We start from the raw sequence: 26,978 nt of genomic DNA, 5'->3' as shown, positions 1-26,978 counted from the left end.
AGCTATAATTTAATAGCATAAATAATAAAGATTTAATCATCAATGGCTGTCGTAGAAGAGGAATAAAATGCAGATGAATGTGTTGATCAAATAATGAAATGATGAAATAATGAAATGAAAATGATCAACTGAGGGACAGGACCATCTTGGCGTTCTCACCACAAAATAACTAAATAGCTGAAACAAAAAAACGCCTGTAGTTCTTTATACGCATCAGTAAAATCACATATGCGCTTTCAAGTAATTATAACATCTATATATTCACCGAAAAGAAAAGAAATGATATGAAAATTCAATACACACATTTTTATTTCGGCTAGCGCGAGACGTTCATGTCCCGCACGTGCATCCGTAGAATTGTCCCTTCAAGCTCACCGTAGTGTTCATTTTTTGACTGTGTGGCACCATCGGTTCACTAAAACTAGCCAAACAAACTACTTTTGTATTAGGTTTTATTCTCTATTAAGGCTCAAAAATGAACGTCCAGCCTTCAAACCCCAATAACCCCATCGTGTTCTTTGACGTGACGATAGGAGGACAGGTAAGACCTGTAACCTACTCCACTTTAATGTAAAGCTAAAGCTAGTCCCGAGCTAGCCAACATTCATTTTGAACGGAAAGAGCGCGTGACTGCGCTAAACGAGCTAAAACATGTTTTTGTGTTTTTTAAAATTGAGTTATGAGAGCTGGAGTTTGCTGTGTGTGACTCTGTTACATGATATTCCTGGTTAGCGAGGCACTTCTGGAGTGGGAAGTGATGCTAGTGTGCACACTACACAATATGTAGCTGACTAACTTAGCTTAGTTTTTAATAAGTATTGTATTTTCTGTCGGCTTATTTAAAGGGGAGTTAATGTAATGTGTGTGTGTGTGTGTTCACTGCACTCCGTTTACACTGCTTATTGTTCTCGCTAACTCTTTTGAGGGGCGGTGTTGCCAGATTGGACTGAAGATTTCAATCCTTCCTACAGCTTTAGATAGATAGATAGATAGATACTTTATTCATCCCAATGGGAAATGTACTAATAAAACTACCTGTATACGTTTTATTTAATTATCAAACATGACATCAGAATTTTATAGCAGAATAGCGTATATAAACACGCTTACCTTTTTAAAGGGAGAACGTCTCTTGAAATATTATAGGACGGGTCGCTCTTCCGTTCTTTTCGGCAGGACTTTTAAATGTCTAAAATGTCATGTTTGGAGTCAAAAATAAAATCCCGCCAGTTGCATCAGAAACCAGCCCAACATTATATCATCCCCCCCCAAGGAATTTTTTATTTTCCTATACCTGCCCAATCTGGCAACATTGTTCAGGGGAAAGCAGCTGAAGCGTGTATATCAACAGTCGCTAGATGACGCCATAGACTGATTTGCATAATAATAATCATTGTTTCTGACATAATTGTACAAATCAGAGTACAGTAGGGTTTTCACCTAGAACGTAATTAAACAGAATAACTTCAGAAAATAATGCATAATTATTTATTTCTGAACGGTCATGTCACCACAACCTAAATCTTTACATATTTACAAAATACTATATTTTCTTTCAAGAAAGCAGACAAAAATAAGCCGGGACCATGAGTAACAGTGAAAGGTTTTATTACTTGTGAATATATCCAAGAAGAGAGTTTAAAATGAGGGGCAAACAATGGAGATCAGTGATTTGTTACTGGATGAGAGCGGTGATTCGTGATTGGTCAGTGAAAACCATGGTGATCATAAATTGGACACAAGAGCAACAGTCAAGTTAAAGATCACTTGAGTGAACCTGCTAAACTGGTCTATCATTAACCCTATCGAGTTTACAGTTACGAATGTGTGCTTTAAAGGTGACTAGATTTGTCACAAATTTGCTTGTTTATTTATTTATTTTTGAATGGGAGTCACTAAAGAGGTCTAAAACATCACCACATCTAGCAATAGAGATTTTAAGTTGGCAACAGATGCACCTGTACTTCTTATATAAATGCATTTGATAGGGTGTGTAGTAATGGCTTGTACATCCGATTTGTTCATTCACCTGTGAAGTATTTAGATTTGTGGTAGCTTAGTGGTTGAGGCGTGTGAGTTTGTGAGGTTGAATCCCAGGTCCACCAAAGCTGCCCTTGAGCAAGGCCCTTAAGTCTCAGTTGCTCAGTTGTACAAAATGAGATAAAAAGTAAGTCGCTCTGGATAAGGGCATCTGCCAAGTGCCGTAGATGTGAAATGTAGATTTTAGTCTAAGATTTAAAGCCACCTCGAGGGCAGGTTTAAAGGAAACAGTCCAAGCCGGAGTGGTATGATAAGACGTGACACAAAGCAAAAATCTCTACTTCACATGTGACTTTGTGCATGTCTGTCGTGTATAAATATAATTAATTAGTGGAAGTTGTTGGGTAGGGTCATTTTTTATTGCCATGTGTCAAGATGTTGAAAGGATTAAAACAGCATTTATACACTTGGCTAAAATGAATGCTGCTGTTAGTAACATTTCAGATATCTTGACTGCCTTCCAGCTGGTCATATAATGAAGCATTGGTCCATACTATTGGAACAAGGAAGTCTGGACCCATTGGGGAAAAACAAGTCAAACAAGTCTAGTCTTCTGAACGGTCGAACAAGTAAGTCCAGTGTTTCATTGGAGTTTGGATCTCCAATGAGGGGAAAGTCTAGAATCCCTCTCAGTGGGTTGAACAAGGAAGCCTGGACCCCAGATGGGTCGAGTAAGGATGGCTGAACCACTTCGATGCGTTGAACGAGGAATTCTAAACCTCAGTGAATGGATTGAGGAAATCTGGACCCCAGTGGGCTGATTAAGGACGTTTCGAGCCCTCATGGGTCAAATGAGGATGTGTAGATCCCTAAGACCACAATCTTACCCCTATTCATTCTGCATACCTGTATTTACTGGTGAATGCAGATCTGGGTTGTTGATCTTAGTTAATCCTTAATCTTTTTTCCCCTCTATTATTATTATTATTATTATTATTATTAGCCATGTACCAGGTGGAGTGAAGTAGTTTTTGTTTAATTTTAGTGTATTATTTCCTGGAGGAAGAAACTGTGCAGACTGGTTGGCGGCTGCTGGATTTTTTTGCTCTTATCATGGGTTTCTGCTATGACAGTAGATTTTTGAAGAAGAACATGCCTAGGATGTGTGGGGCCAGTCAGGATTTTCTCCCACTCTTTTCTTCACCGTGTTCTTTAGTCATTTTCTTATCATTGTATCTAGCCACGAGTCATTGAACTGGTTTACTCATCTGTAAAACTATGACACCAATGCAGATGGGATCCTCAGATCCTGATGGGGCTGAAAGAGCTGCTTCATGGACTGCTGTGTGTTTAACATTGCATTGTTTAGAATTATTTATTTCTGCAGTGAGAGTCATGGTGTTGGGGATAAATTGTACAGGGTTTGAGGGTGTCAGGTACTGAGGTTGGATGGAAAAATGAGTAAAGCTTTTTTTAATCAGGTAAATGGCATTCAATGGCTATTTATGAATGCTTTGTTTGAGTTTTTTATTTGGTAATGGCTAGAATTTGCTGGTCTGGTTTGTGATATGTTTGATTTGGCAGATTGCTGAAATGTGATCATAAGGGTTCTATACTTGGAACCTGGACCTCTTTTTTTTTCCTGCAGCGTAAAGTTTGTCTACAAACAATGCTCTCTTTTTTCACCAATAACAAACATCTGCACTTTAACACACATTTTACTTTACATACTGTTCATGTGCATTCTTTTATATATATATATATATATATATATATATATATATATATATATATATATATATATATATATATATATATATATATATATATATATATATATTCTGTAAAACAGAACTAAGAAAAACAAAAGAGAACAAAATAAAGATATTTATTTCATATTTTTCCCCATATACATTCTTCTTTTACCCACCTGTATAGTTAATAATATTTTTTATTGTAATTTTATTGAAATTCTGTTCTTCTTGATGGGTTTTTTTTTCTTTGTTTTTGTTTTTTTATTCTTCTCAGTTCCGTTTTTATGACCCTGAGAGTCAAACACAGTGAAACGTAAAATCCATCCACTTCTCCTAGACTGTGCAAATAAATCAACAAAATTTATGTTAAAAAAAAAAAAATTAATAGAAATAATTCAGAAAAAAGCAGCAATAGAATGAATGTTTACATGTTACGTGTAGTAGCATGGTGTTCCAATTATGTTTCAGTAGAGGTGAAATATTTTACAGATATATTTAACAGTAAAGTGCAGTGTGCAGAGTTTTAATGAAGTATATGAGTCTATGGAATCTTCGTGAGATCCTCTCTTTGTGAGATGCGTTAATAATAATAAGCGTGGTCTGATAACAGGTGATGGATGAACACCAGGTGTATGGAGCTTCCTGCTTCAGTTAGCCATTGAGAACACACATTTATCTTTTCATTTGCATTTACGCATTTTTTTCCTCTTTCCTCCTATTGACCCAATTCCTCAGTTGAGTCATTGTCATTGAAAGAAAAAGTTAAAATGGAGTCGAGCAGCAGTTTTTTTACTCACTGACATTAGAAATACAATTTTTATAGTTGTAATTACCCTTGCAGTTGTCAGTTTGGACATTAATAGTGGACCGTAGACCATGGTGTCATCAGATATCTTTATTAAAAACCCACCCTGCTGCACTGTATCTGTCGTTTCACAAACAAAAGGAATTATATGATTATAGTATCAGTTTCAACATGGGGACTAAATATTGTTCTGAGCAAATCTTGTTCTTCAGGAGTCACGAGCCGCTAATAATTAAGCTATACCACTGTATATTGGAAGAACTCATTTTATTTGCTTTTTGTTTGTAACATACAGCATGTAAAAGAGACTTTCACGTATTAAAAAAAACCAAAGTACACTGTAGACATTTCTTTACTGAACGCTCGTGCGTTTAGAACGATGATGTTGGAGCACGAATATAGATCGGGTTTTGTTTCCCTAGGGTATGATGTTGCACGAAGTGTCATTATTGCATGTGTTTCCCTTATATGCTGCACTGATATTGTAGTAGCTGATAAACTCTTAACACTCCTACAAAGCAGGCTTTTTTTCTTTTTTTCTTTTTGCTAATCGTGCCTTTGAAATGATTAAAAAACCTATTTGCTTAAATGAATGCAGGCCGCAGTTTTACGGGTAGAATTCATCTGTGTTTGCCCCATTTGTTGGGTTTATTGCACTTACAATATGCATCAGTATGGCTTGAGGGGAAATAAACGTCCCCTGTGTCCCTTTCATATCTATTGCAATTAAAAGTAAAGTCCGGGTAAGTTCTTCAAATCTTAAAAAGTGAAGAAGGAGAAAAGATTTCATTCTGACTGCAGTACAAGAGCATCACTGATATTCGGACAGCCTGAATTAGATTTTCACAACAGCGTAAGTTAATCAAGTGTGAACAATTTAAACAAAACAAAGTAATGCTGTTGCAAATACTCGATTATAATCAACTACTGGTTTATTTAAAAAAAAAAAAAAAAACATCCTTAGTGAAAATTTCAAGTGATCGAATATTCAGAAAACAGCGCTCCCGCTAACACAACACACACAGCATAAGCTGGCTTTACAGCAGACTACAAGGAAGAGCATCCAGCTTCATGATGGCAAACAACGTGCAAGAGGCTTGGACCAAGCAAGAAAAGGTTCTGTCAATATTATAGCTTGTTTAACGCAAGCTTCTCTACATATTGTACCGTGTTTAAACAAAATGGCAACTTTTATTTGTAAATGATCTTTGTGTCTGTGCAAATTTATAATTATGGTCAGTTTAGCAGTGTAAACAGTAATGCTACCAAAGTGTTATTCTTTGTTTAAATAAAAATAGATATAAAACTATACATTATGAAAAATGCAGTAATTTTCGGGAAATGTTTCATATCGACTACTTGATTATTAATAGAAGGAAACTAATCGGAAACTAAGCCCTAAACCAAAGCACAGTATTCACTGTCAGAAATTCACACACTTTCCTTGCCTTTTTTTTTTTTTTTTTTACCTGATGTGAATATACATTGAGAAAATATGTTTCTGTTTTTTTTAAAGTATGCCGAGAAAAACGATCTGCAAAGCCACAGCTACATATACTTGTGCACGGACATGTACTTTGTGACGGACCTGATCAGACAAGAAACCTTTTAAAAGGTATCTTCACTGGCAGTAGTTAGTGTCAAGTCTGTAGCATTGAGTCCTCAGCCTTGTCCATCATAGAGTTTTGTACTGGCTGTGTACATGCCATTTTCCCTACTCAAATACCAGTAAAAACCCCATGGACAGATGTCATCTGGCAGTGTGCAGAAAGGTCCATGCTTATTACTTCTGTACCAGAAAGCCAGACCCACCAGTATGCTGTTGGCACAGGCGGTCCAAAGGAGATTGACACTTGCATATGCTGGCACTGCAAATCCGAGGAGATCACAGACCACACTCATAAGCAGATAAGGAGTCCAGTTCAGTGCAAAACACAAAACCAGGCTGATGATGAGAGGAGGACGATCCTGCTGCTTGTCCATGTGCACCTCCTCAACAGCTCCTGATTCAAGTTTTTCCAGTCTTTTAAAAAAGGCTAGGTCACTTATAGAAAGTGTTCCAGTCCTCTGCTTGGTCAGTTTATTAGCCATGCTAACCCAACGTGGAAGCTTTCTGCAGTGAAGCAGCAGTATGAAGCATACAACGATGAACAGATTCAAACTGAAGTGACTGACCAACAGAGATCCTTGTACAGGACACACAAGAGCCGAGACCCCCTCACTGTACTGGATGGTCAGCAGCTCTGTGTTCGTGTAGCAGTAAGAGTAAAAACAAGCCAGCATCCACATCAGCATCACTATGGCACAGTGAACAACAGTCCTGGTTAATGACCTCTGACCGAATCCCACATGTTGCTGGATAACACAGTCTAATGCTCCTGCCAGAAGGACAGGCAGAGGTAGCAGGGAGTAAATATTGGAGCTGTGTGAAAGACTGAAGCACATGACTTCATGGGTGCGATAATTCTGAGAGAGCCACCACGCCCAGGAGATGGAGCAGATCAGTAGCAGGTCCACAAAGTATATGGAGATGCTGTAAACACCAAGGAGTGTCTTGGGAATGCTCCTCAACCAGAAGGACAAGACCAGTGTGTTGAGAGCTACTTTAGAAAGAAGGAGGAGTAAGTACTGCAAAGTCGTGTCACTGATGCAGGTCTCCGTCTCCTCACGAAGAACTGCCATCATGCTCCCTGGGGAAAAGTTAACCAACATCGTGTCAGCAGCCCGGCTCATTTCGGAAGTGCTCTGGGGTGGAGAACAGATGAACAGAAAACAATTAGATACAAAAAAAAGAGCTTGTGAAACCAGTCGGTCGAAGTTTCTCCAGCTGAAACTGTGCAGACGTGGGTTGAGTCATGTAACAATTTAATCATATACACTATTTCACTGTCACAGTATGTATTTCCTCAAATTACATTATTTTGTATTATATCATATTACCAGACCTGCTGACTTTTAGGCGTTTTGCATAGGAGGTCTGTAGTAACGCTGCAGTACACAGTAATCACTCATGTTAACAATATAGACTCACCATGTTAATTCTTTCACGTTACTACATGTATACACATTCATGAATTATATTTTCTTAAAATATTGTAGCTCATGATTTCAGGACACGTCACTGTAGACCAAATAATCCTTATTTTTTTGTATGCCATTACTACATATATTCAACCCAAAATAGTTGAATATGTAGTAATGGCATAAGTGGATATACTAGACATACTAGCTGCATATCCTTGTTCAGGAAAGATCAGGGCATGTACTTGTTCCTGTTTTATGGTGTCATTTCCTGAGACAGAAACATATGAGAGGTCTTTTTTTTTTTTTTTTTTTTAAATAAAAATTAAAGGATTCCTAAGATTTTAATCCAGGACCAACAAATGGATGAGTTGTTCCACCAAAGTGTATGATTGTACTTCATTCAATCATGCCAAACAGTAATCGTTAAAAAATTTTAATGAGTGTTATTTTCTTGCAGTTAAGAATTTTATACATAAAAACCCCAGCAAAATGTGGTGCTATTCAAAGTATTTACCCGACACCACTCTTTTTCTACATTTTCTTAGTCAAATGGATTCAACGAATCCAAGTGTTTAACAAACAGCACTAGCAAGATTCCTGACAACAAACACGACTCAGAAATAGCGCATAGCATCTGTAGACGTTACCGTTCTGCTCGAATCCCGGATGTCTTCTGCTGAAGATGATGTGCTTTCTACCCCATCAGTATTGAAGTGTGTTAAGGTGTTCCTCAGCGCAAGCTGTTAGGCACAGATGCTCCTCCTTTAGCTCTACCACTCCCACTCCACCTGTAATCTGAAGCACACGGTTAATTCTCACCACACCTGCTATTGAGTGGCTTTCTCCGGGTCCTAAAGAAACACCACTGCTCATGTTTCTCATGATGTACGGCTTTCAATTCTTTGTATTAAAAGTCCTCTTCACAACAGTGCTCCGCTGTTCCTGTTATTGATTTGCTTACGGATAGTTTAGATGTCACCTGTGGTAAGTATTAGTAAGAGCACCATTTAAAATACAAGTTGTGTTCATTCAGAAAAGGAAAATATGTAAATTGACCACTAGTTGAATATGCAAAATAAATTGTCAAGTCGGTAAATGACCATGATGACTACTTATGAATGTATATAGCTAAGTATAGGCGTAATATTTAATGATTCCGTTTTCTTTTATTCCAGGACTAACCCCATTACATCCAAACCATTACATTACAAAATGTATGGATGTGCAACAGAGGTGGTGAGGGGGAAAAAAGCGGACATGAAACCTGTTATTCATACTCCTTTGGGTGTGGGTTACTTCTCTCAGTGGCATTTTATCACACAATGCAAATCTGAGCCTTCAAGCATGTAATATTACACAGTGTTGTGTTCTGCTTATGTGTCGTTTTACGCTTACGTCTTCACCCTAAATATAGCATGACATACGTTCAGCTTCTGTGAACTGTCCAACCTGCAAAGCTGATCTGGCAACTGCAATAAGAGAAAGTTGGAGCCTGATTGATGAAGAATACTGTTTATCGATCGTTAAATCCATGCCTCAGAGAATTTAAGCTGTTATAAAAGCCAGAGGTGGTGCAACAAAGTACTAGTGGTGGTTTTGTTTGGTGATTCCATAATAGTTTCCTCAGAATTGAGTGATTCCATATTTTTTCCTCTGTTTGATCTGTGAAAACAGTTGCAATTGACTTTCTTTTTTATTTTTGTAAGTGTTTCATAAAGCCAGAAGGTTGGAATGTTAAATGAAACTACGTTTTGTGGCATGTCTGTGATTTGGGGTTTTTTTCTACACAATTAAACAATTGAATGAACATCTTCCAAGAGTGGTGATTCCATAGTTTTTGCCAGGGGTTGTATGAAGTAGTTTCAACCAAGACGCAGCTAATTAGTTATCTAGTACATGACAAGCACGAAAGCATTCCATTGTTAACCGAGGACAAAACAGGCCGACATGTCAAGAAAACAAAAAAAACAACAACAAAAAGGAAGTCACTGATAAATCATCTGATTACCTCACTGAAGCTCGTTTGATAATTCTAAAGTTTAAGATGTCATCTGAGGTGGATCTTTCTTTTAAATTCCCAGCTCAATATGATCAATAAAGTGCTTTCTGCTTACTTTAAATGACAACTCGGAGCAACAAGTGAAGTGAAGTCCATATAAAAACGTGATGGATGACAGTAATGATGGGTTTATTAATGGCGAAGTGTAAACAGCAGCTGGAGAATTCATATACGCACCCTAATGTTTACATGACTGCACTCAGGCTCATCGTACAATGTTAATTGGTTGTGCATGTGGACCAACTTAGCTCCAAGTGCCCAAAAAATACCTTGAAATGCACAGTGTTATTCGACGTGTTGTCAGAGCCAGACATCTAGTGGCTCGTCACCCATTTAAAATAGCCAGAGATGTTTACCTTGACTCGCAAGCCGTACCTGACACTTTCAGTTAGATCATGAAACTAGTTGATCCTTATTGGTGGTAAGAGAGAGACTGTAAATTTTGAACGCATCTTCTAAATGCGATTTTTGTCATTGATTTGGAGCACACTAGCTTACTAGATAACTTGTATATCTAGTAAGATATATATCTAGATAGACTAATATATTCATATCAAACCCACCAAACATTTTGGTTCAGTTTGAGACACCTTTAATTGGCTTGCAAGCACCAGACCTCACTCCCAGGGAATTTTTCTGGGGTTATTTGGAAGAGTCATAAGTCAGGAACTGAAACTGAATTGCATCCGGGAACTGGGATAAAATTGCGTGTTTACTAAGGCAAGGTGTAATCAAGTCCTTTATACACAGAGATATTATTTATCTGTGTGACTCTGTATATGACCTCAGACAACAACTACATCTATCCTGAATTATTACTTCGTTTCGTTTATCATTTATTGATGCCATGAATTCATCTTTGTATCTGATTCCACCAGATCTTAGATGTGGTGAATCCTTTAAGAACGATGAATATACTGTCCTATCCTGAGTACACACAGCTGAGCAATACTGCTACAACTTCTTGTTGATCTACAATCAGATGGTCTAGACCAAAACCAAGCCACTTAATAGTCTCGCACTAGAGAGCCCATCATGAGTGACACGCGAGTTTTAGGTCCTAACCGCAGATGCAGGTGTTAAAGTGGTTTGCAGGTATAAAGAGAGGCATACTGAAGTCAGATGTAATTGCATTTTATTGAACAGAGGAATGAAGCAGAGATATTGACATGAGAGCATTTTAGCTGTTTGTTCAGCTGTGTTTGATAAAGCAGGTGTTTTTCATGTAGCTACTGTCACCGCTTCCACATGGTTCCTCTACACTTATACCAATTCCAGTTCACTTATATGGCAGCACAGACTATTAAATTCTCTGGAGCATTTGTGGTTATTTCTAACACTGACTTAGCTTTGTTTAGTGCAGACATCACTGAGCCATTCATCTTAATATAATATGTTACATATACAAAGAAAGCAATAATAGCTCAAAGGTTAAACCGTTGGACTTTTGCTCAACAAAGCGAAGCCTTTAATCTTCAACTGCTCAGTTGTATAAATTTGATAACTGTGAGTTGCTCTGGATAAGGGTGTCTGCTAAGGGTGTCTGATAGAAGACCTACATGTTGTGGAATCATGCGCCAGTGCATTCACATCTCCCTTTAGTGCTGACAAGCAGTTAATAATTGGCCAAAGTTAAACCTAGAGTTAAACCTAATTAATTTCTAATAACAAACTGGAAGTGCAGACAGTGTGGCTACGATCTACTGAACAATTTCTACTGTATACAGATATATTGTAAAAAAAATTTCTAAAGAACCACGGTGACCCAGCAAAGGCTGTAAGTAAGGAAAAAGAAATGCGTCTCTTTTTTTCAATTCCAATTTTTTGGACTAGTTTTCACGTCTTCTGGGTGTTTTGAGCTTCGGGTTGGGCTGGAAATTGGGCTGAAAACCTGGCAACCCTGGTTAGTTAGCTCATCTATAATCATCTTACATGCTGTGGTGATGGGAAATAAACCTGATTTATTGCTAAGTCTACAAGAGTTCAAACAGAGCTGTTAGACTATACTGGATGATTGTATGTTGTCTCTCAGCTGCCTTATATGATTTATACCACTTTATATCCTCGTGTGTTTGGCACTAACTTGAATATTTAGGGATTGGAGCCCTAAAATGTAGCAACAAAAGTATATTGTCTATTGGTACTGAAATGGTTTGCTTACAGTATGGCATGTATACATAGAGTAAGAAAATCGTATTGCTTACCTGCCTCAACCCAGGTGTAGTGCTTTAAAGATAAAAACCTGGCATTGATGATTTCTCTCCAAGGCTAATTCTGAAGACCAACTTAAACGACTGCAGTCCCTGATCTTGCTGTAGTTTTCATGGTACTTACATTCGATCTTATCAGACAGAGTCCCTTTTTACATGACCATGTTGACTGCCCCTACAGAAGCCCACACTGTTCAGTGACACTGAGAGACTTGTGTTGGTCTTGAGCTGGTCTCTCTTGGCGGGTGTGTGTAGGCTAAAATCAACCCACTGTTTGACCTACTATACAGTGGCAGCACAATTAACAGTGTGTTGTACCCATGTGCTGTGTTTTTTGCCTCTTTTTAATTGAATCATGTTTGTCATTGCAGGATGTTGGAAGGATGAAGATTGAACTGTTTGCAGATGTTGTTCCCAAGACTGCTGAAAATTTTCGGTAAAATTGAATCACCCGTTCACAGAAGCGCTGACACACTCGCATTCACAACAAAATTTACAGGAAAGGATCACAGGATACACGTGCTGTATACAGTCAGTTTATTAGTCACAGGCTAGTTTAGTATGCAGGCCTACAGCTCATTCACTACCTACACCTTTTACGTTTACTATTGAATTGACTATCACAACTATCCAGCTGATTTTAGAATATAAATAAGATTTTATTTAATGTTGTGTATGATATATTTTTTCATATTATCCCAACTAAAATAGTACAGCATAGATCACTCCACTCACCCATCCACCTTATTAGAAACACCTCATGCAGTTATCATGTGTTAGCAATGCAGTGCTTACAATCCTGCAAATACAGGTCAAGCGGTCTAGTTAATGTTCACATCACACATCAGAATGGACTTTTGGAGCTGGTTTGAGTATTTCAGAAACTGCTGGGATTTTCACACACAGCAGTCTGTAAAGTTTCACAAAACAAAAAACATCCAGTTCTGCCTTGTTGATGATGAGAATAGTCAACCATGGTTTGAGCTGACAGGAAGGATACGGTAACTGAAATAACCAAACTTTACAACCGTGTTGAGCAGAAAAGCTTCTAAAAAAGGCACAGCACATCAAACCTCGAGGCCGACAGACTACTACAGCGGAAAACCACATCAGGTTCCATTCTTGTCAGCCAAGAACAGGAATCTGAGCCCACATTGGACACAGGTTTAGTGAAAATGGGCCGACGATCGTTAGAACAAGGTTGTTTCTGCTGCTGTGACCAGCTTTTGATGTCACCTGAGGCACTGGACATTCGTTGGCATGATTTAATGCATTGTGCTGCTGCCTGCTACTTCATGAAAAGTTCAATGAACAAAAACTAAAGGAACTATAGAACTTTAAGACTATAAGAACTTTACTTCCTAAACTCTTCTCTAGCAGAAGTCAAAAATATTTGCATTATTATTATTTTTTGTGTTTTTCATATGCATGTATGTATGGTATATATATGTGTGTCTGTGTGTGTGGTTGTTGTTTTTTTTTTTTGTTTTTTTTAATACAAATAATACACTTGTGTATTGTCTTGCAGGCAGTTCTGCACGGGGGAATTCAGGTAACTCTGTCTAATTGCTTTGTACTCAGTCTCTGGGGAACTCTATAAAGCTCCGGTGTTATTTTAGACCCTTTTGAAGCCTCATTTCTCTCAGCGTTCATGACCTTGTATTCTTTCCTGACTTATTGTGACAAACACCTTTATCTCCTGAAGCTTTATTTCATGCTTTTAATCACTAATACAGTAAAGATCAGGCTTGTCCAACTTTTGGTGTGTTTGGTGTTAGATTTATTCAGAGAGAGAACAAAAGCTTGTTAGGAAGTTCGTTTTTTTTTTTTTTTTTTCCCCTGCCATCCATCCATCATTTGCCTTCATTTGCATCATGCAAATCCTCTTCTACAGGAAAGATGGTGTTCCTATAGGATACAAAGGATGTACCTTCCATAGGTAAGGCTTATGGCTATGTATTTTTCATTCCAGATATCAGTATTGAGATCAGTGTCATGGTACAAATCATTTCATTAGAAGATGAATGAATAAACATGTACTTAAAAACAAAAATTTACTCATGAGCGGTGGCTCTGACTTAAATGTGCATTTTGCAGGTTTGTTTTTTAATAAGAGGGTTAAAATGGCATCTGCAAAGTAAGGAAGCCTAAAGATTGGGTAACAGTCATATTTTGACAGTGTTATACATGTGAAATATGACCACATATTGTAGAACTGATGAATTTGCTTCATGACCTTTACAGTCATGCTAGTACAACCCTGCCAGATTATTACTGCCTCATGAAAGACTTCCATCCGTTTGTCAAGACACACACACATATAGATAGATAGATATTTTTTAATTTGCATTCTAATTAGCACAAGGCATGAACCAGTTATGCATCTATGCATTCAAATGTTTTTGCTAATTGTTGATTAGTATACTATATCGAGGCAACAAGGCTAGCTAATAAGCCTAAAAAAGTATTTATTTATTTATTTTTTTAAATAACATAGTTCATACTGTTGCTTTTGCTTGTGATTGTATTTAGCAGCCTTCCATGAGTCTGAGCAGTTCCCTGTTTTCTTTACGGATGTACCGAAGAATGAAAGTCTTTTTTTTTTTTTTTTAAAGATTTTGCTCTCGTACCTGACCCACTTTAATCCTACAATGACGCCTGCTGCAGGACATTTCACTTCCTTGTCGATTGTATTGAGGCTCATTCTTGTTTAAAGATCAAATGAAGTGTGGTGGAGGTGGGGGTGTGGTTGAATGCCTGAACCTGGTAGTTTACTATTAAGTGGCAGTGAGGAAAAATATGAGGACATTCTTTGTGAGATCCTTGTGAAATAAGGACTGAAATTAAAAGGTCAGCTTTCCTGAATGAAACACGGAAGGAAAATAAAGAGGTTTCCTCAGGCCTACCTCCCATATCATCATTTTCCTAGCAACCCATGACAACCTCACCAGCTTGCATTAGGGACATGGTGTAATCTGTTGGAAGGAATTATGGGTAAACATTAAGGGTAAACAGCTTGATGGGTATAGCCTATAACAGGAAGAGGTTGATTTTCTTTTACAGTGAAAGATGTTCTTATGTCCACCATATCTTTACAAGCATGTGTAAAATATACAGTAAATGGCTAACCAGGGTCAGCAGAGACCAGGAATAGGGGTTCAAGGGGGTTCCGGGTTGTTTGTGTCACATACATGTTACATACATGTCTCACAGTCTAACAATGAATGATGATAGAATATAATTTCAAAAAAAAAAAATAGAAATTAAATATAATATATATAATTGAATATACATTTAATAAAATTAAATCTAGGGAGAATGTAATGAGGATAAATATACAGAACTCTGCAGTGTACAAAATGTCTTCCTGTGGTGTGTGTCAGTGAAAGAACATTCCTGTTTTCTTTTTCATGATTAGGCAGTATATTACTCTCATATCATACAGTTGTCAAGCTGTCAGACGGTGATTAATTTTTTCTTAACATGCAGATTGCATGTTTGCATGTTTTATGCACAGATTGCTTATATTACTTTCGTTTACCTTGCTTTGTTTTCTTTTTTTTTTTCCTCTTTTGCAGGGTTATTAAAGATTTCATGATTCAAGGTGGCGACTTTGTAAATGTAAGTCCGCAGTGTTTTTATGTAAATAGGCAGGACCCGTGTCCTTTGACATGGCTTTATGAGTTATGGTTTCTCAGTTAATGTACACAGCAGCTTTGTGAATTTGTTTAAGATATCATTTGTTTGCAGTCTGGGTGTGGTGAATCCTTTGACAGCCTTTATATTATTGACGTTTAACATTTCCCAGGTGCTACAAAATGAACATTTCACTGTGGCAATTTAGCAAACACGTATGTCCTTTATTATTAAGCTTCTAACATGGCTCCCCATGCTACACAAACATAATTTACATATGAATTACGATCATAACAGAGATACAGCTTTAATCTTAGCATAGGATTTAGTTAGGATAGAAGAAATCTCTCAGTTTCTAATATCAGGGCTTTGCTATAAGTCCTGCTCACCATTACTGGCACCCCTTCATTTTATGCATAACCTGTGCAATATCTTCAGGAATAAAAAACAATGTACCAAAATTATATCATCAGGATTTTTTAATTGGAGGTCCAAAGTAATTAAACAAAGAACATTGTTTTTCAGCTTGCATGCAGTAATTTCAAAGAAGAAACAGGAAAAAAACAGCATGGGCAGCAATAAAGGCACCCTTCCTTAATATTTGGTTGCACACCCTTTCACAGCAATGACAGCCTCCAAACGTTTCTTGTAGTCATTTCTTGCATTTCTCTGCTGTTATTTTCTCCCACTCTTCCTTTGCAATTTGTCCAAGCTCTTGAATGTTTGCAGGGTTCTTTTTTTTCCAATGGCAGATTTCAGCTCACCCCAAAGATTCTTAATTGGATTGAGATCAGGACTCATTGCTGGCCATTTTCAAACAGTCCATTTTTTCCTTTTCACCCATTCCTGCGTGCTTTTGGATGTGTGCTTTGGGTCTTTGTCTTGCTGGAGGACCCATGATCTTCGACTCAAACCAAGTTTTCTTAGACTAGGTAGGACATTTCGCTCCGAAATCTCTTGGTAATTCTCTGATTTCATGATTCCTGTGATATGGTCAAGTCCTCCAGTATCAGATGCAGCAAAGCAGCCCCACAGCATTATGGATCCTCCACCATGCTTAACTGTTGGTACGGTGTTCTTTTCCTTATAAGCTTCATTGCGTCGTCTGTAAACAAACTGTTGGTGCGCATTGCCAAAAAGCTCTTTTTGTTTCATCTGTCCACAGAACATTTTCCCAGAAGTATTGTGGTTTGTCCAGGTACTCTTTGGCAAAGAGAGTCGTTCCTTTTTATGTCTTTTCTTCAGCAATGGTGTTTTCCTTGGCCTTTGCCCATGAAGCCCTGCGTGGTTTAGTGTGCGGCATATAGTACTTGTTGAAACCATGACCCCAGACTGTTCCAGGTTGGCCTTCAGGTCTTTGGATGTTAGACGTGGTGTTTTTTCCACCATTCGCACCAACCTTCGAAGAGTTCTCTCATCAATTTTCCTCTTTCCCCTACGTCCAGGGAGGTTCTTGACAGATCCATGCTTGGCAAACTTCTTAAAAACATTGCGTACTGTTGAAACAGGCATACCAAGGTCTTTGGAGATTGGCTCATACTCTTGTGTTTGCTAATAATAGCACTTCTGATGTCCTCAGACAGCTTGTCTTCTCCATTATGACAAAGGAACAGGGAGTAACATGGCTTTTTAAAACACTGAAGTCATCGTTCAGTGGATAATTTATGTCACATGGGACTGACAATTTATCACAGGTGATTCCCATTTGTGATTTACCACAGGTGAATCAAAATGTATTTCCATACACGCTTTAAGTTTTCCAAATAAGTTTTTCTCCTTACATAACCATCAAGGGTGCCAATAATGGTGAGCAGGACTGTACTGAATTAAAATTTGACATGAACAATTCAGTGAATTTTTTAATATTGAAATTCCTAGAGAATGCATCCTATAACTCTATTATTTCAAAGCACAGCCTGCTCTACTCAAAAATATCTAGCTGTTATATCTGGCATAAATATCAAGCTACTCTTTTTTTAAGATTTGGTCTGACTTTAGAAGAGCCTTTCACAGTTTTCAATTTATTGCCCAAAACATAATATTTTTATCTTTATCCATTATTAAGAGAACCTTTAAGATTTGGGTTGGGATTGAAAAAATTATTTTGAGATCACTTTCATATCTTTGTACGTTCTTTTACAGTTATATGCCATCAAGTAGCTGCACATTTCTACTACTGCTAACTAACTACTTACTAGATACCATTGTAAACATCAGTCCTCAGTTTAAGACGGTAAACGGTACAGCGTAGTCGTGTTTAATGCGCACAGTTCAAATGTGCTTTTTAGAGCAAGGCAGCGATGAGGACCTTGAGCTTGATACACAGAGAACACAAAATCGACGGCAAAATATGCTGGATGGAATTTAACCCTCTTCAAGTTGTTTAAGACATTTAATTATAAAACACTTCGAAACTCCATCGTTTACATTGGCCGAAAGTAAAAATGGCTGAATTCGCTCCAGGCACTGACCCAACGTGTGAGGGATGTAAAACAGAACCAGCCACACTTTCACAAATGCTTTGTTCTTGCTCAAAATGAGATGTATTTTGGCAATCAATATTCATTTTTTTCTCTCTGGGATTTTCAAAAGACCAGCTGGGCTCCGTTATACTGGAGCAATATTTCGCTTAGCCACAAAAAAATACTTGCACAGACAGTTCTGCCAAGAATTTGATGGCTTTTGGTATTTTCTGAGCCAGGCGACTCGTACTGCAAAAACAGAAGGATGAGCTCTCGCCTAGCTTCGAGATTGGCTTAGAGATCTTACTCATTATGTGACTCCTGAAAAAAAATTCTGTTCTATAGGAAAATGCAAGTTCTGTATTCTATACTGCTTGGTGGTCTGTTTTAATACACGTTTAATTTACCTAAAAGATTTTTGTGAATTTAAAAATGCGAATCTTTTCTTAATATCACTATTCCAGCTATTGCTGCTGTTGTTATTATCATGTGCAGTGATAAAAAGATCATTTTTACACATGCAAAAGCACAGATTGTGTTCCAAATGATGCCCTATTTAATTAGTATATGTACAATACCTGATTATTCCCTACCCTGTGTAGTGCAACAGTGAAGGGAGATATTTGAGATTCGGATAAAATCTAGTATGGAGTGCAGTTTTGAACACTGATTATATCGTTACTGCTCTTCTAAGTAAAAGCTCATATTCTTTACGTTTTTCGTTTGTGCATCGTTATATGCCTTATTCTTGCTTGTTAAAGCGATTTGTTGGAAGTTGTTTAACTGAACTTAAATTCCATCTTGTCATTTTGTTAACCAGCTATGATGTGGCACTGGATTCTGCAGTGTTTGTGTTTCAAGCTGGAAATTGGGGCATGTATATAATTTGAGTGACAGGAGGAATGTAAATGGTTTGTATTACACAATTGGTTTGACAGTTTTTGTCATCACATTCGTCAGATTTCCGTGCTAAAATGTAGCCTGGAAATCTTCCTGTTTAACATGTAACATGAGAAACTCTATTGTTGTTATTTAACAGCTTTATTAGTCATTTGTACTTTACCTGTACACTTGCTGCCTGGTTGTCATAAAGGTTTGTCAGTAAGCAATAATGTTACCGTGATGATGATTTGTATAACACATTGTTCTTTATTGGAAATTTTGCCTAATATTAAAAGGACCTGTAGACATAACCTCAGAGTTACTGAATGTAGATGAATATAGATATGGAGTAAATCTTTTTTAGCAAATCCTGAAGGGATAAGTTTCACTGTCCTTTAGGAAGACTGTCTGAATGTCCTCTCTCACCCTCTAGTGTTCAAACCCATCAGCTGCACATCTGTGTGTGTGTCTGTGTGTGTGTGTGTGGCATGAACCTCTGACCTCTCACTCCATGATGCTTCCTCACAGGGAGACGGCACAGGGATCTGCAGCATCTACAGAGGTCCATTTGCAGACGAAAACTTCAAACTGAAACACTCTGCTCCCGGCTTGCTGTCTTTGGTAAGCAATCGCTAAACAATTATTAACATGCAGCATGTACAACAAATACACACCCATGGAAAAATGAAACTAAGATAAATTGTCAGAACATGATCCGCCCTTAATGTGAAATTATGTGGAAAAACAGTCAGAAACGGAAAAATAGGGATCAGAAAAAACCTGGTGCATAAGTCTGCACACTATGTTATTAATTGAGGATGTGGCTGTGTTCCGAATCACATTTAAGCTCATGTTCAAAAGTAATTATCATACAGATAATTATCAGTGAAATGATTCTGATATTTTGAAATTATTCACCCCTAATAAAGACTAGTTGAAGACCATCTTCTCACTTTCACTGGATTACTACAGCCATGGTCCACAAAGAGCTTTCAAAGCATGCGTGCTGTCTCACTTTCGGAAAGGTATCGATCAGTAGAAAAGAATTTCCAAATCATTACATGTACCATGGAACACTGTCATGGCCATTATCAAGAAATGGAGAAAATTGAGCAGCACAGTGACATCACCAAGAACAGAATGTCCTGCCAAAATGTATAAAAGGACAAGACAAAAACTTACCCGGGAGGCTGCCAAGAGACCTGGGGCAACATTAAAGGAGCTGCAGGAATATCTGACTAGTACTGATTACTCTCTGCATGTGAAAACAATCTCTTATATTCTTCACATGTCTGGGTTATGGGGTGGGACGACTAGACTGAAACTCTTTCTCACAACAAAACCTCCAAGCTCAACTAAATCACCTAAAACCAATGGGGCAAATATGATATGGTCTGATGAGACCAAATCCAAATAGATATAAAAAAAAAAAAAAAAAGCTCCTAAAGAACACCATGATGGTGGCAGCATCAGGAAGAGCTGCAAATACCAGTCAATTTTGATGCAAGACCTTCAACTGACTGCTAATAAGCTGAGGATGAGGAACCTTTCAGCACGACAATAACCCAAAGCATCCATCCATCCAAATTAACAAAGGAACAGATTAACCCCAGGGAAATCAGTGTTTTGGAATGACTTAGTCAGAGCTCAGACCTGAATCTAGCTAAATCTAGCTGTGGGTTACCCTAAAGCATGCTGTGGACAGGAGATGTTCTTCCAAATTAAAGGATTTTTTGCAAGAAATCTTGGGAAAATATTCCCAAGACGAGATGTACCATGCTGAGAGACTCTTAGCAAAAAGAGAGTGGAGTCATAAAATCAAAAGGTGCTTCAACAAAGTTTGCAACTAGGTTACTGTAGCCCCCCCCCCCGTTTTTTCCTCTTAAAAAGGTTCTGATTTTTAGATGTTGGGATTGACGGTGGCAATTTTTTTTGAACATCACAAAATCCTGACATTTTAACAGCAGTGTGCAGACATTTTAAAGCCTTTGTACACCTTGTATTGGACCTTCAGGTACAATGGGTCAGCTCAGCTAAGGCTGGAACATTGTGCCTCGTTTCACATGTTAAGTTTCACAGCTGACGGCAGCGGATAATTTTATGCTGTTGAACTGGTGCGAGTAGGAAAGGCGGCGGAGTACGACATGGGAGAATGATCCGTCATCTCAGTTTTTAATAATGAGGTTGACATATTAATAATATATTATGAAGATGTGATCATCAAGATTGTAATTTGGCCTCAAAACTAAAAATAAAAGACTATAATTAGAAAAACAAAAACAAAGAAATGCTAGTTGCTGGCCCACTCAAGCTTTCTGTGGCTGAGTCATTTATTCACTTGCTGTCAGTTTTTGTTGTGTGTTAGTGTTGAACAACTCACACATTTACCTGATTACTGAGTTGTCAAGGGGCAAAATATGTCACTCAAATAAATACAAGTCTATATAGTCTTATACCTGTATAAAGATGCATCTGACAATTTTATTGTTTAGACAATTTGCCAAAAAAAAGTATCCTGCTTCACATCTGCTCTTGCCCTTGTGTTTCTACCTCGTATTTGTTTCCCTGCTCGATGTCTGCACCTCGTATTCCTGTTCTTCCTGCACGGTATGTAAATAAGCTAAGGAGCCGGGAGAGCATGTGAAGTCAGGGAGCTGTCAACATGGCGACAGTAGCATTGCCGGAGATTTCTTTATATTATAAGTCATCCTTTTCACACCCCCCATCCTCATACACACACATTCTTAGCAATAGTTTTTCTGAATAATTTAATGACGTATACTGCAGGAGTGTTTTTTGTTTTTTTTTTTCTTCTCCCTCATGCTAACATGATGCAAACTGTTTGTATATATTGCCTGCTTGAGATCTGGTCCTAATGCAAGACTTTCTTCTTTACATACATACATACATACATACATACATACATACATACATACATACATACATATATATATATACATATATATATATATATATATATATATATATATATATATATATATATATATATATATATATATATATATATCCATACACACAGCATCATGGCACAAGTGAACATTTTGTCCTCAATGTGTTAGAAGCAGGAAAAATGAGCAAGTGTAAGGATATGAGCGTTTGACAAGGGAAAAATTGTGATGGCTAGACGACTGGATCAGAGCATCTCCAAAACTGCAGCTCTTGTGTGGTGTTCCCGGTCTGCAGTGGTCATTATCTATCAAAAGTAATCCAAGGAAGGAACAGTGGTGAACCGGTGACAGGGTCATGGGCGGCTAAGACTCATTGATGCACGTGGGGAGTGAAGGCTGGACCTTGTGGTCCGATCCAACAGACGAGCTACTGTTACTTAAATTGCTGAAGAAGTTAATGCTTTTTCTGCTAGAAAGATTTCACGATACACAGTGCATCACAGTTTGTTGCGTATGGGGCTGCACATAATTGTGTACTAAATGGTCAAAAAGTGAATTTGTGTAACCAGGAGATTCATTCTAGTTTTAACATGAAGTCTGTCTTATTCACTGATTGAGGCTTCCTGTTATCACTACAATCAGTCATTCCTCACCAGCCTGTCCTTTCTTTGCTCTCACTTTAAAATAAGAAAACAACGTGTCAGTTCCTAGAGAAATAAAGTCCTCACCTTTTGTACAAGCTAAAGAAATGAATAGTTTACTTGCTTGTTACTAATATATGGATTTCCAGCTTAGAAATTGCTCCACAATTATTTTTTTTTATTATTATTAGGGTTATATGATGGTCTGCACTAGATTTTTTAGCAGACTTATTTTGATTCAATTTTATGTTGTTGGTGGTGGAAATGTATATATCAATCGACTTCTAGTATTAGTTTGTATTGATATTTCCCCACTTTGGGAGTCCAGTATTTACAGGTTGCCAGCTCCTCAGTATTTACAGGTTTTCTGCTTTGAATCTTATTAACATGCTTTCTTTTTTTTTTCTTTCTTTCTTTTCCAAAGGCAAACAGTGGCCCGGGAACAAACGGCTGCCAGTTTTTCATCACCTGTACAAAATGCGACTGGTTAGACGGGAAGCATGTCGTGTTCGGTGAGTGCGAGCGCGTCACACTGACATTTCCAAATGACCCATAACATGGATATCATGTTTCCAAGTTGGAGAATTCGTTTAAACAAATCATTTTCTCTAAGACACTTCAGCAGTGCTCCAGAAAACTTTGAAATATTTGAATATATATTTAATTCCCTATATTATTTCTTTTCATTTCAGGCAAAGTGGTGGACGGTTTGCTTATCATGAGAAAAATCGAGGTGAGCTTCCGATTTCAAATAAATTGAAACGAGTCGAGCCGAAATTCGAATAATCCCGCTCCTCGCGTGTGGTTTAGTTATTCATGCCACATGTTTTGCATTACAAGGCTAGTTGCAGTCCTGTGCTATCTAATGCTATCTTTTAAAAGATGACATGGACGTATGATTTAAGCAGCCCATGAGCTTGGACACTGTCAGAATGAATAAAAGGTTTTGTGGCAGTAAATGATGTCATTCAGTGAGCAACATAGATTTGATGCATTAGTCATTTTCACCGGATAGCGATGAGTGACACAGAGACAGGGACAGCATGCCAGCTTTATTTAGACGCTATTCGCCGGTTATATCATACGGAACATTTCACAGTGTCTCAACAATCCTGAATTTAACATGATCTTAAATCAAATCAGTAAGGATGTGTTGATACGCTCACTTTCACACCGAGTGCGAAGTTTTACTCTTTAATACTGATAACTATATGAATAACCTAATATTAATTATTCAGGGACATCATTTCCCAAGCATTCCTCTTTTACACAGTGGTCATGAGTCCATTTACCTCCAGAATTTCAAGGGTGTTTTTTTTTTTTTTTTTTTTTTTTTCCCCTGATTCGGCCAAAACTGCTTGATGTTGGTGCGGCTTTTTTTGCGCCTAGTGGAGTTCAGGTTAAGTGTGTGACGTGGCAAGCCAAGAACATTTTGCTTTTTGGCTGTGAGCTTCACTCTGGCTTTGAACCATGTGTTTTTAATTACTCTCCTTCCACAGAATAGCTCAAGTGCAACAACAATGACTCATATTCCTCCCTTCACTTCTGCTTTGTCAGATTCCTTGTGCATTAACAGCTACTGGACACCATAACTTGATGGTCGGGTTAATCATAGAAACATGCTCTGCTCGGGAGTCTTTGCTTGCCACTAATGCATAACCAAGCAATGAGCAGTAGGGGAAAGTAAATGTGTTTCCGCATGCACCATAAAGCTGTTTTTAAAAAAAGCAGTAATGAGAAGGCATTGATGCCAATGTTTAACATATGTAACTTGAGTATTTTGCTGACCATGTTGAGGAGTAGTGCTGATAATCGCTAGATTATTTCTTATACTACTACTTATAATGTCTTGCCAGTTGGGTAGAAAAACAAGTTACTCAAGATCACTATCTATAAACATGATGATTGCTAGCAAGCCATTTTTTTCTGGTCATTTATTTAGGAGGTTACAAACTGACCTACTCATTATTTTTGTGATGTACTAACATTTTTTACTCAGTAATCCATACGCTTACATGAACTCACTGAAGAAAATGTTTACTTTATTATTATTATTATTATTATTATTATTATTATTATTATTATTATTATTATTATTATTACGCATAAACTGAATCTCACATAGCTTTATGCTCTACACTTTAAAGCTACTGTAATGAAGTAAGAGTCCAAGCCTTCCCTAATAAAACTACTTTTATACCTACTGCTGCTGGAGCACTTACTTAACATAGTTGTATCATGAAATCTGATCACAGAGGTGCATTTCATATACATATAAATACCAGATGTAAACGGCTTCTCCGTCAGCTGTCTGTGAGCAATCAGCTGAGATGGAGTTTAATATCAGCGTGAACAGATCCACAGTTAGATTTTTCCTCATTCTGTCACAGTTAATCTGTCTTTTAAATCACAAATGCCTACTTTTTTCACTCTGATGGTCAGAAGGTGTTGATGTGTTTTCGATAATGGCATGGCTTGGACAGTAGTGCCAATGCAAGACAAATCGCAGGTTTTTATCAAAGGACTGCTTTTAGTATGTTCTTATTTCTGTTGAAGCACCGAAACTTGTGCAGTAGGTGTGCCGCATAACTCAAGTGGATTTTAAATAGTGTTACTGAACAATGCAGAAATGTGGAGGCTTTCTGCCAAGAGGTTTATTTTACATTTATGAAAGAAGACCCTTTTATTTGCTTTAAGGCAAATATTTTTTGCCCTCAGGTTTTTTACTGTACATCTGTAACTCTATCTGTGCTTCCATCTGAAATGAGTTCAAGCATAACTAGTAGATAAACTGATAAAATCCAAACAAGGTCAAAGCCACAAGAACGAATGACTTAGTGTTTCTTCAATAGCTTTCTGTTTAATATTAAATTCGGGGGATTTTATACCTATAAATTAGTAACAAAAGGACTAGATTTGTTGGCATCAGAGACACCCCTGAGTTCTGCTTGTCTTATTATTATTATTTTTTCTTTATTTCTTTTAATTTTTATTACCTTGATATAAATGAGGAAAATAAGTGTCTGGTGTTATATTATAGGGAACAACATTACACAATAGGAAATCTAACTAAAATTTGGAGTTTAAAAAAGTATGACCTGTTGTCCTTTGATTAATAATAACTGACAAATTCCCTTGGTAATAAAAGGGATAAGGTGTTCTGGAGCAAACTTGTAATGATAACAGCTTTTCTTAAAGCTTGTCAGTATTTTCTGAAGCTAATCCACGTTAGATCAGAATAGTGGGAGTTTGCTCCGTCTCTTATTCTGGTGTGAGACAACATCAAATTGTAAAATTATTTTTGGTTACATGAAACAGTGGCACTGTGAATTAAAATGCCTGTAATTTCCACGCATGTCTGCACCTTCTAATTAAAGCCAGAAGCCCTGCATTTTACCTTCATAGTCATTTAAAATTTCATTTCGGAGTCCAGAGACAAAGCATCTAAACATCCAGTTGCTTTTGGATTTCACTCTATGCTATGGTGGACATTACTGAAACTGGTGTGTTAATGCGCAATTTCATTTCTGTTGATAGGTTTTGGTCACCATTTTATTTAGTTAAACTCACTCTTTAATACTGTGTTGCAGAATGTGCCCACAGGACCAAACAACAAACCCAAACTACCCATCGTCATCGCCCAGTGTGGAGAAATGTGATTTCTTCTTCTTCTTTTCCTCATCTTTTTTTAAATAAACAGCTGTATTTGTTGTCATTTGTATGCACTGGTTTATTATATTTACGTCACCCACAAGACAAACCTTAAAATCAAGATTTTTATTGCGTTTTCTACAAATGTCACAACGCTCTACAATATCTTTCTCACAAATTCCGACATGAATAGCTGTGATGTCCTCCTAAAAAATTTAGAAAGCTTGATATAACAAATACAGAAGACAAGTGTGTCCTGTTTCTCTTGAGGCGTAAGATGAATACTTTCATTGTCCATCTTTTGGATCACTTTACAGTTATCTATTCACAATGTTGTCTGACTGCATTCTCTGCCAAGTATCCTGAATAAATTTCAGCTTTTTTTTTTGTAAGGAACGGTTTCATTCATTCCTTGACTTTCCATGACTACGTGTTATTAACGCATCATCTCGTGTGAGCCGAGTAATAAAATGAACTTTCGGAATTTCGAAAAGCGCCACAAAAGCTTTCGAACAGGACTTGCGACCGAACTGAGCCCTTTATCCAAAGGCGTGCCATTTAATGCCAGTTCCTGACTAGTGAAATTTCTATTGTCTCTGCTCCTTCCCCAAATCCACATCCTAACCTATCCAAAAGCCTCCTTCTCTACCCACCATCATGGCTCAGACCCCCATCCCTTCCACACAAAAGAGCCCTTTCAGCAGAAGTGCTGGAAGAGCTCTGGTCTCGGCAGGAGGTTTCTGAGGGTCAATGTTAAAGGCCGTCTTTGTGCTGGGCCGTTAACAACAAGCTCTTCACACGTCGTCCAGCCACTTGGCTGCAGCGCCAGCACACCATTTACATGACAAAAGTGGAGGAGGTTGTGTGGGACTGTCTCACACTCTGCCATGACTCTGTCTCATCGAGTGCTCCCGTTTAAAATGCATTGGGCAGTGTCTGTGTGAGGGGATGTGGTTTTAAATGCC

The 26,978-nt window shown here is 37.7% G+C and overlaps 2 protein-coding genes across 3 annotated transcripts; one reads left to right on the top strand and one right to left on the bottom strand.

Annotated features, from left to right (window-relative positions):
* The first annotated feature begins 353 nt into the window (after positions 1-353).
* Positions 354-26,111, top strand: ppih (peptidylprolyl isomerase H (cyclophilin H)). 2 transcript variants are annotated; one of them, XM_058389717.1, is made up of 9 exons: positions 356-541; positions 12,204-12,268; positions 13,361-13,384; positions 13,727-13,771; positions 15,411-15,453; positions 19,341-19,433; positions 22,787-22,874; positions 23,055-23,095; positions 25,953-26,111. In XM_058389717.1, the coding sequence occupies exons 1-9, from the start codon at positions 476-478 to the stop codon at positions 26,019-26,021; spliced, it is 534 nt and encodes a 177-aa protein (XP_058245700.1). In that variant the 5' UTR covers positions 356-475; the 3' UTR covers positions 26,022-26,111. The 2 variants fall into 2 exon arrangements, with proteins under 2 accessions (XP_058245701.1, XP_058245700.1); XM_058389718.1 differs by lacking the exon at positions 13,727-13,771 and having other exon boundaries at positions 354-541.
* si:dkeyp-100a1.6 (probable G-protein coupled receptor 160) lies at positions 5,475-12,002 on the bottom strand. The gene is made up of 3 exons (XM_058389716.1): positions 11,827-12,002; positions 8,211-8,358; positions 5,475-7,284 (listed from the first exon to the last, which is right to left on the bottom strand). The coding sequence occupies exon 3, from the start codon at positions 7,270-7,272 to the stop codon at positions 6,202-6,204; it is 1,071 nt and encodes a 356-aa protein (XP_058245699.1). The 5' UTR covers positions 7,273-7,284; positions 8,211-8,358; positions 11,827-12,002; the 3' UTR covers positions 5,475-6,201.
* Positions 26,112-26,978: the final 867 nt, after the last annotated feature.

This window comes from Hemibagrus wyckioides, linkage group LG05 (genome assembly GCF_019097595.1).
Source record: "Hemibagrus wyckioides isolate EC202008001 linkage group LG05, SWU_Hwy_1.0, whole genome shotgun sequence".
NCBI lineage: Eukaryota > Metazoa > Chordata > Actinopteri > Siluriformes > Bagridae > Hemibagrus > Hemibagrus wyckioides.
Note: the sequence above shows the minus strand (reverse complement) of the source record. Positions and strands in the feature narration are given on the sequence as shown.